The sequence below is a fragment of the Thalassophryne amazonica genome, chromosome 8 (genome assembly GCF_902500255.1).
Source record: "Thalassophryne amazonica chromosome 8, fThaAma1.1, whole genome shotgun sequence".
NCBI classification, from domain to species: Eukaryota; Metazoa; Chordata; class Actinopteri; order Batrachoidiformes; family Batrachoididae; genus Thalassophryne; species Thalassophryne amazonica.
The window spans coordinates 76610479-76621514 of NC_047110.1; the positions used below are offsets into that span (position 1 = coordinate 76610479).

General features: G+C 40.2%; 1 protein-coding gene across 1 annotated transcript in view; it reads right to left on the bottom strand.

Annotated features, from left to right (window-relative positions):
• The window catches only part of fbxl13 (F-box and leucine-rich repeat protein 13), a 37931-nt gene extending 27207 nt beyond the window's left edge, over positions 1-10724 (bottom strand). The window contains 6 exon segments of the mRNA XM_034175504.1: positions 1188-1274; positions 1358-1465; positions 2021-2045; positions 3189-3367; positions 10343-10410; positions 10715-10724. Of these exon segments, the coding sequence (XP_034031395.1) occupies positions 1188-1274; positions 1358-1465; positions 2021-2045; positions 3189-3367; positions 10343-10410; positions 10715-10724 (477 nt within the window).
• Between the last annotated feature and the right edge of the window lie 312 nt (positions 10725-11036).

An 11036-nucleotide genomic window follows, 5' to 3' on the forward strand; every position in this document is an offset into this window, starting at 1 on the left:
ATTTTTTCCTGATGTTGTATGGTCATAGCATGCATTTCTCTAACACTCAATTGTATGAAAAATGTGAAATAAATACAATTTGTGAAAACCTCAGATAGACCAGTATAAGATTTCAAGAAGTTCACATAAAATGTGCAAAGACAAGTCCACCTTCCTTTGTGCCACATTATTACAAAAATAATTAAAACAATGACTGCCAACAACTGCTAAAATAAGTTTTGAACTCTAAGCCTTTAATTCAGATGAGTGAGTGTCCTGTTGGAAATGTTTTTGCCGTTACAGCAGGCACCCAAACCACAGCACACTCCTTGGTGCTTCTGCAGGTGCCACTGTGATGTATGTGCACAGTCTCTTTCTTCAAACATAGTCACACTGAAGCACGATTTATCGATAGGGCTGTTGGGACTGAAAAAAGTAGCACAAATAATGCCAAAACTGCACTTACAATGCCAGCAGACATTGAGTAAAAACAAATGAGCTCACTGGTCAACTGGATTTAGTTCTAAAAAAAAAGCCAGCAAGCAAACTGAAACATTAAGCTGACATTTTAAAAGATGTCAAACACAACAAACGCTTCAAAAAAGTGCATTGTGGTTGAGAAATCCCCTACAAAAATAACTACCACTTTAAGATGCTACAGTTCTGCATGAAAAAAGTAAAAGTCACAAAAGCAGGTGTGAGTCTTGTAAAGGATAATAAGTGTACAAAGCCATAATTAGCCACAAGTGACTGAATCAACTGGCCAGACGGAAACTGGAGTCATGTTTACAATGAAGTCTACTTAAAGGGTTATGCAGCAGATGTGATCTCATCTTTGCACACAGACCAAGTGAACCTGCTACAATGTTAAACTCTGGTGTTTCATCTGTACGTCTGGTTTTAGTCTCAAACTAAAACCAGAAGTCACACTCAAAAAGTGCATACCTCCATCAGGGCAGCAGTGGGCCTAATGAGCTGTAAACGCCTTTGTGCAGTATGTATATCTTTCTCACGTTATATCAGGACAGAGATAAAAGATTTTGAATCAGACCCAGATTTACCTCAAAATTCAACTTTTCCTTGCCACAATGGGTACTCTCTGCAATATTTCTCTGTAATCAGTTACCTACATTTTGACTTACAGTGTACAAATAGACAAACGGGGCAAAATTGGTAAAAGATAAATGCTCCTGTATGTAATAAAGTACCTTCTGTAAGAGGGTCGTGGGGAGCATTGAAATTACATCAGTCTGTTTTCCTTCAATGTCCATTTTAGAAAACCCCAGATCCAACTCCTGCAAGACGTCCACACACAAAGCAATATTTAAACCTGCAATATCTTAAGACATTTCCGTATATTAACAAGTAACGTTCATACCTTAATGTACTCCTTTGTCCTCTTTGACTCTCTTGCAACACTGCGCCGTGCAAATATGATGCGCTTAAGACATCGAGCATTTGAAACTTTCATCCTTATCAGTGGCAGCTAAGGAGAAGATAAATTTAACAATACACTTAACAGAACAAATGTTCCAGTGCTTGTTGTTTGCTTTCTTATTACCTCTGCCAACAAGGTAATATTTTCAGTGCCATTTGTTTTTTTAACATGATTACACAAAAACTACTTCCGGTAAATCAATTTTGGCCAAGTAAGAAACCATTATGTTTTGGAATAGATACAATTAAGCGGCAGATTCAGTTCTGTTTTTCCCCACCTTCTTAAGAGACCAAGTGGGGTAATTTATGACCCTGGGCATATATTTTTGTGCACCATTTTTCTAATTTTAATTGGAAAAAGTTTCCTACCATGAATTTGTCAATCTAATTGTCTTGCATTTGTTCATAGAATTTGGCAAGAACTGGCCGATCCGTGTGGCAAGTATAATCCAAACTTGTGTGGGGTCACTTATGACCCCGGGAAGATCTATGAGATTTTCGACGTTATAACTTCAGATGGTAATGTATTCTGCCAACTCTAATCATTATATTTTACTGTTTTTCAGGGAAGCAAGGCCAAGAGACCTAGAATAGCAAAATTTACAGCAGCACAAGCATTGAGACTGATTCTTGATGCCCAGAGTGAGGATGAAAATAGCTCATGATTGTCACAAAGGATAACTGATGAGTTCATTAAGATTTGTGTCAGTATTGGCATTTTTGTTAGTCACCGGTTCTTCTATATTTGATACTATAATTATCTTGCCATAATAGTCACTAAAACAGCTTGGTTGCTAGAGGGTTAACATCATGAGATAGGGTATTTTTTATTATTTGAGTGAATTTCTCAATAGATAATAGATATTACTACTCGACATGCACTAATTTTTTTCTCATAAAGATCTGTACACTGTCCTTTGAGAAATTCACCAAAATGTCCTATCTCAAAATGTTAAAGACAGGGGGAAAGCAATATAAATTCCTGGATCCATCTACTTAACTAGAGCCACTCCAAAAATTAAACTGAACTGCATTTATATAGGACTTTTCCATCTGAGTCAGAAGCTCAAAGCGGTTTACAATGATGCCTCACATTCATCCACTCACACACTAATGTGCTGCCATGCAAGGGACTCAACTGTACAGCAGGAGCAAATGAGGGATGCAGGACCTTTCCCAAGGGCCCTTAGTAATTTTCCTAGTCTGGTGGGGATTTGGACAGAGGATCCTCTGGTCTCAAGCTCACCACTTCAACACTCGACCATCATCTCCCCCAATTTAAATAATTGTAAAATTTTAAGTTAATTTTCTTCCATACATCACACCCCACTCTTTCACTAAGTTTAAAAAAACTAAGTCTAGTAGTTTTTGTGTAATGCTGCTGACATTTACCATATGTGTAAGATGTTGGCAGAGATATGTACTCTTGGTGCACTCTCTAGATTTATTTAATTGATGGAAATATGTGGTAGATTAAAATTTCACAAATAACGGTCGTTTATGCTGAATCTCTAAATAGCTCATAAAATGTCAAATGTAAAGCGTTAAACAGTGAATATGCATGGAACAAAATGACTCACATGAGTGGGTGTACAAAGTAAGGAATAAATGATTGTCAGAACTGACTTTCAGTTTGGATACATTTAACCGCAGTGTATGTTTTCTCTGGCTATTTTCTTGGGAAAGTCATTGCTTTCAAGAAAATTAAAAAAAATTAAAAATTAGTTGAGAACAGTTAATGCAGCTCTCTATGAATATGTTTTTGTTGTCACCTACCAGCCTGTTTCCTTTTGCGTAACTGAACCCAATCCAACCATTTGGTGAATGCGAGCTGCTGGCGTTTTCTCTCGTAATGCTTTGTTGCCATGTCCATCTTCACACTCAGCTCCACGCCATCTCTGTTCCTCTGTGCGGTGAACCTCTTCCACCTCTTTTTCCCACCAACAAACAGCTCATCATTAATTCAGAGCACAAGTGTGCAGGCCAGCTGACAACAAAACAGGGCATGTATCAGTAAGGCTGAAAAAAAAAAAAATTTAAATATCAATTCTAAACTTCATCTCTTAAAGGTAATTCCAGATCAAGTGGGTTTGAACATTCAGGCAGTAGTGACTATAGTGTCAAAACATCAATCATGCAGATGTCTGCAGGAGGGACAATGAGCTGAAAGGATATTGGGTTAACTAATGCCGGTGTTGCAGACTGAATGGTCCCCCCTGAAAATTGGTCCGCCCTGCCTTCATTGCGCATGCGTCATCAGTTGCAGTTCACCTCGTTTCTGCTTCAAACTGCACTCCAGTCATCTGTCTCAGTAACAGCCATCTGAAGCTTTTGTACAACAATCATTTCCACATAAATTCAGCATTATATCATAAAAGATGGAGGAAGCGATCGAGTGCCGCAGCAACACAAGCTGCTAGCTGTTGCCTTCACTGAGCATCCGTTATTTCAAAGCGTCAGCGATTATCGCCTCGTTTCTGCTTTAAACTGACTTTTGAATGATTTAAGAGGTTTTACCTTGTCATCTGATGGTTAATAATCCAATTGATCCATTTGATTGCTTTGGGTGAAGAGAGTCAGAAGAGCTGCTGTGGTCTGAAATGATGCATGCGCAGTGGAGGCAGGGTGGACCAATTTTGGGGGGGACCGTTCGGTCTGCGACACCGGGTATCTGAGAGTACTTAATTTACCATATTGATTTAAAGTTATCAATAACAAAAGAATAACTGACAAGTATTTTTAAAAAAATGCATACGTAAATATATTTTAAAGTCAGTGCTCTCATCCTGTGTTCCACAGAGCTCAGAGCTCTTGGTTACATTTGGTGGTTTAAACTGAAATGTAAATTTTCTGAGTTCCAAGTTTTGTGGAATGTTATGGTCTGGACGCAGGTTGAGGAGCGGTCCAGCGTCTGACTGAACCCAGCACTAAATAACCAGAAGCAGTTCCAAAAGAAACAAATTTATTTTCTTCCCACTGTGCTGTACACAAAATACAAAATAAATGAGTCTGGTGGGGTGAAGAGGCGGCGCGCTCTCCCAGCGCCTCAACGGATCGGAGCCCGAACGTTCTGGACTCAGGAGTTCCGCCGACACCCCCCAGGTGGCTTTTCCCAAGACTGTACTCTGCGAAGGAGGAACAGAGGTGAGGTTATTCAGTACTTATATCAAGAAACACTATTTAGAGGCACACTTAGCAACACGTTCAGGACTGATTTCAGGCTTAATTCAAAAGAACAGCTGCTCACAGTTTGTGGAGGATTATCAAAATGCACGCCACAGCCGCGAGGAGTAAACGAGCAATTCTCTTCAATACTTAAATTTAGCTGCGCAACAACGCCACATTATATTCACAGATAAGCTTTTAAGAATAATCACCTCTGACGTGTGCTGACAGCGCTTGCCTCTCACCCTCGTCCTCCGTCACAGGCGCAATGTCAGCTTCTGGAGCGGCCCTCAGCGTCCTCAAACGATCGTCACACGGTCATATTCTCCGGCCCCTAAGCCCAGATCACTGCTGTCTTAAATGCAGTTCTTCATCTCTTCATTGGTACCAGCTGAGTCCTTAGAACTGCACGCGAATGTCACAGGTGTCGTAGATCGTCCCGATTAGAGAATCGCACATGAGTGCAACAGGTGTAGCAGATCACCGTGACAGAGGTGAGAGACTCTTCTGCAGCACATTCTCCCTAGAGATCAGCCCCAAACCACCTGGGAAGGAAAACAAACACAAAAACGCAAAACAGTGTCCAGCCAAGCCCCCCAACACACAACATGGAAGGCAGCATCACGTCCAATGACCTGTACCCCTCCCTCCTCTAATGACTCCACCTGTGCTCGTGCCGTTAAACTGCTTTCCACAAAAGCACCAGCTGCATCCAGTTAACTTAATTGTAGTCAGTCTCAGCAATTTCAGGAAGGATTTAATGTTCTTCCTGGTGTTTTTAATCACTTTTCATTCACTTTCTGGGGAAGGCGTGTAAACAGCATCAGTAGTGATTAAAAACAAATGTACAATCGTAAGTCATAAATGAGTTGAGGCATTGGTTCCACATGAGTGCTGGCAGTCAAACAATTTGCTGCTACTGAAATCAACAGCATGGCTCTACTAATTGGGTAAGTAAAAGATAAAGGTGTAATTCCTGGTAAAGAATCACCTGCCTTACTAATTGGATTTAAATGTTTTTCAGGGTTTCTTGGCTTTATACTCTATTATGGTGCTGCATGTGTCTTTCTTCTCAAAATGGTAAAAAAAAAAAAAAAAAAAAAAAATCCTGTATACTGTTGATTGCATGGCCATATGTATACATGTGATGAACTTACCGTCTTGCTCTCTGTTAGGTAACAACTTTACTCATGGTGTTGTCAGTGAAGATGAACTTGGTACCTATGCAGATGTACTTGTTCCACCTACCTCAGACTGGCCTTACTTTGGAGAAACGTTAAACACAAACTATGATTCATTCAGTCAAAGGGAAGATGTGCAGCCTGTGAGGCAGCAGAGCTTTGTTGCCCTTAAAGGGAAGGGAGTTAATCACCCCAACAAAAATTCTGGTGGTTCTCTTACCACTCCTGGTAAACTAAAGCTAGTGCAACGCAAACCTGCCTATAGACGTGAGCAAGATCAGTTTGTGATAAACCAACGGTTCCGCTTGTGAAAAAGTATGGGCACATCAGTGCTGGTTATCAACAACCTCTTGACTTCTCTAACAAGGACCATATGCACAGCAAAACTGCAGAGGGTGTGAGTTTCCCAACAATTAAGGATTTCAAACAGTTTATAGAGTCAATGAAGAACACTTTCTTGATACCAGGAAGTGACGTGAGCAAGTTTTTTCAAAATGCACATGAAACGATAGCCGAGCTGGTTTCTCTTCCCTGAAACATTAAAGAAGAGCCTTCCACTAACTATAATGCTATGACATCTGGTTCTTCTTATGATGCCAGAAAGAATATTTTGGACAAAGCTACAAACGCAGTGGTCAGGCATGGTGAAGAGAGTTTTGACTACGGAATGCCAAGTGAAAGCCTTACTGTCTCTAATCCTGTTATTGCCAACCCAAGCCTCTTTTCTATTAGCCCACGCCCTGGTCTATTCAAAAAACCTCAATCAACAGTCATAGATGATTCAAGTAATATCAGAAGATTGTCTTATGATGGGAATTTGGAGTACACAATTCTTCCTAGGCTGTTAAATAAGGGTGTTCAGTCAACCATCCCCAAGCCGCCTCCACCACCACCAGCTCTCTCCCCTCAATTTTCTGGTGAAGACTTTTCTTTTGGAAGCTTTGTTTCTGCTGCTACAGTCAACTCACAAAGAATGCCAATTCAAGATTTCAGTTACCACTCAAGTAAAGCTCACAATGTAACATCCCCAAGTTCAAAGAACAGCAAACAACCAAAACATGCATCTCGCAGCAAGGAGTCGGTTACAGGGGCTGAATCATCTACTCGGCTTCAGCTTGACAAAGTTTTGCAAAGCAAGGTGATGAACAAAAAGCCTCAAGCTGATATCCTGCCTGCATGTTCATGTGGAAAAAGTATAAACATCAATGCACCAAGAGGTCAGTTCTACATCCCAGATGGACACTTGAAATGTCATGAAAAACCAGCCACATCAATTCACGCCACTGTTGGCAAGAACTCGAACATTGACAGTTTGAGAGTCTATCAACCTAGAGGCCATGTTTCAAGAGCTGACTTTTTGCTGCAGAGTGGTACCAGTCATCTGAGTGTTCAAACCAGCAAACCTCATAACCCTCAGGCTTGAGCATTTGTTCCAAAACAACCAGGCAGGATCCACACTGGCTTTGTTTCTGTCCAACATTCCAGTTATCCTGACTTGGGTAAACATGAAGACCATAAAGGGGACCACAGTCTGAGGCACCCGTCCATCCTTGCTGCTCAGACTGAAAAAGTCAACTCCAAAGAGAAAATGGTCTCCCTTGGTCAAGATTTAGAACCAATGAGTATGACCGATTTGGCAAATGGTAGTAAAATGCAAGAAATGAGTGAGAAGAGCTTTGCCTACCTTCAGAAAGGACCAGTCTCACATCACCATAGCGAGAATGATGGCGCTTCTATTAAAGCTCTGAGTGACAAGCTGATGGGAAATAAGTCTGACAGCGAAAAGGCAAATCTGTATCGTGTGGTCCCCTCCACTTTTGTACAACTATACGAGCAAGCAAGTGATGGTCATCAGAAAGCCTCTGATATTTCAAAGAAAGTGTACACAAATGGCAACAGTGCAGAGCAACATTATTTTCTGACGACTAAAAATTCACACTTGAAGCCAGGAAGCGAGATGAGCAGACAATTTCAAACAACAAATGAAACACAAAACGGGGGCACACTGAATACCCAAAATATTGGGGAAGAGCTTTACAGTGACTACAGGTCTACTTTTGTAAATGGATCTGTTCATGATGACAGAAATGCAGCAGTTCATGGTGACTCAATGAATGTTGTATCTGCACAAAGTGAAGAGAGTTCTAACTACAAAATGCCAAGTGAAAGTCTCATTATCCCCGACTCTATCACCAACCCAAGTGTCATTCCTACCACAATGTATCGCAACGATGACCCTCATTCAACAGTTGTTTCAAACAATATCGGGTTATCTAACGCTTGGATTTTTACTGAGAAGCCAGTGTTCACAAGTACTTTAAATCCCCTATATAAAGACATGAAATCCTTCAGCTACAGGTCTCCATCACCACCATTGGCGCCTGCCTCTCGATTTTCTGAAGGCTTTGTGACTGCAGCGCCAGTCAGGCCTCTAAGCAGTCAATCTAAAGACTTCAGATACACCTCGAGTAAAGTTTGGAACATATCCTCTCTGAACTCTGAGTACAATGTCCAACAGCCAAACTATGACTCTCACGAGAATAATTCTGTTACAGGATATAAAGAACATTCTGATGGGATTCAACATTCCAAGCTTTCCCAAAGGAAGAAGTTGGGTGAAATGTCTCAAGCTGATATTCATTCTGCACAAAAGCACACACGTACATATACAAAAAGTATGTATTTCAGTGTACCAAGAGGTCATCATCTCTACATCCTAAATCGACTCCCTAAACGTAAGGAAGGGATAACCCCATCCATTCAGACAAATCAGCGTGTTGGTAAGGGGTCAAATGATGTAAACCACACTTCAACTGTCTACCCACAAGAATCTAGTGGTTTTGGTTCAAGCTCTGACCGCTTACAAATGAGTAGTAGTCGCATGAGCATCCAAAGAAATAGACCTCCTGACCCTCAGATACAAGCATTTTCCAAATACCAGTCAAGCAAATTCCATCCTCACTTTCTGTTGGGAAAACCTTCCAGTTATGTTCATGTTTCACGCATATACAACGGCCTTCTTGGGTATCAAAATTTGACACACCTTTCCAGCCAGACTGGTGAGAAGACGGAGTTCTCCAAACAGAAAATGGTCTCCCTCACTCAAGTTCCAAAACAAAACCATCTCTATACTGTTATTCCTATTTCTAGTGGCTTGAGTTCTTCACAAAATGGGATCTCATCTTGGCGCACTGACTATGGGAGGTTTAATGCTAAACATAACTTAGTCCAGACTTCAGTGCCACAGATTCTTCAAGCTTCACCACCATTGAAGGAAATCAAGCATGATTATTTTGGCAATAGAGCGGTATCGGAGAATGCTGGCACCAGAAAATATTCTGGCAGGACTTTGCTTGGTGAACATGTGGACCAAAATGCCCCAATCTCCTCTTCTACCAAAAAGGGACCTGGGAGTGCAACTACAGCTAGTGCTGCAAGGCCCTTGCTGCTGCCTACTGAAGCCTCACTACAAAAGCATCCAGCTCGTATGCTTAAGAGTCCCAGCAACATGTTTCACCAACCTAGGAAACAACTGTCTGTATTCAAACACTCAATTTCTAATCCGACTGACCCCTTTCAAAGGGAACCTGTTGAAATTAATACTGCAGCACCACCTGTAACTACAAATGTAGTGAACTCCAGAAGAATTTGGACAAGGATGTTCTTTTCAAAGACCAGTTATACACCATCCAGACTAGCAAATGGCCAAACTGTTCTAAATCTACAGAAGCCAGCTGTCAACAGAATGTGAAAATGCCTCTCCCATGGTGTGAAAGAACTAGAACAGTACAGAATCTACTTTTTCAAAGGTGAGTTGAAATTATTTTACCATTACCTGCTGTTTTATTCACAACTCAACTTGTTTTGCCATTTTAATTAAGTAGATTCTTAAATTTTTAACTTTTTTTTTTTCATTCAAGTGTAAGTAAATTTCAATTTATAGAATCAAGTCAACCTACGGATAGATCAGTGTAACAAAATGAGTCATGTGCCATTACTGTTTACATGGAAATACTGGTATGCCAATATTCCTACTACAGTGTTTTTTAATATATTTTTTTTAGTAAATCTTAGGATAAACTGACAGTGCTCTTGGAAATATGCACGCCCAATAAATACAAAAAACTGACATGCTGAATAAAATGTCTTAACTCTTGTTTTTATAAACAGGATCCAAGGCCAGCTTCACTTGAAGGGACATCTGTGATTCAGGCATTTCAATTAATAAATGCCAAACTTTAAAAGCTTTTTTCTTTGCATTTTATTTGTCACATAGGAAATTGATTAGGATTGTAGTCACAGAAACCTAGGTCCATAATTGCTGGTATCCTGGCGATGAAGATGTTAACTGAGTATCTGAACATTCTTTTGTGTTGACAGCTTTAAGTCTTCAAAGAGGACATTTAGCAGAAAATATCCTCAAACTATAGGGTGAACATCAGCCTTTTAGGAAGTGTGTACAAGCATGGTGTTGAGTCAAAAATTGAGTCGCTTTTCACTCTTCCAAAATCGCTTAAAGCTTGGCTTTTTAAAAATGTGACTCGCTGCCAATCATCTGTTTGCCTTCACTGTAGGCCTACCTGAAGCAACAACTTGTGAAATATTGCCTGTGATGGGAGTAGGCCTTCTCGTACATACTGGAAGGTAGCTGCAAAGGAACATGAAACACATTTTGACAAGCGCAAAACTGTATAAACTGTTTGAAATCTGGTTACTTCAGTTTCTGACAATACAAACAACTAAATTTATACTGTACCACAGTATCATCTGGTTCCACAGTGTCCTGGAATGTAGTTGCTGTATCCTTTCCTGGATCAAAAAATTGGTACCTCCAAAATAAAACATTTATATCTCTGACTAAATAAATTCACAAGTTATTCCTATGAAATGGCTCTCAAATTTGTAACTTGTTTAGGATTTAGCGCTAATCAACACAATGTACAATTGGGTACCTGGGCCCATATTTATCATGCATCTCAGAATTAGTCAGGAAAATACTTCTAAGAATTGCAGAGTTAAAAAAAAAACCTTAGCTCAATGCTGCATTTATGTTATCACACTTTGCAGTCCTAATTTAAGCAAAATTTCAGGCTGAACCTTTAGTGTCAGTCTTGGAGCCAATTCATCACACGTTGCTGTGCTGCAAACAGGATTTTGGATGAATAGATAAAGAATCAAACATTGAATGAATTTCCATATTTAAGAATATTCTCTGTAAATGTCACACTGATGAAATTAAGTGGAGTCTATATGCTACAGATGTGACATAAGCAC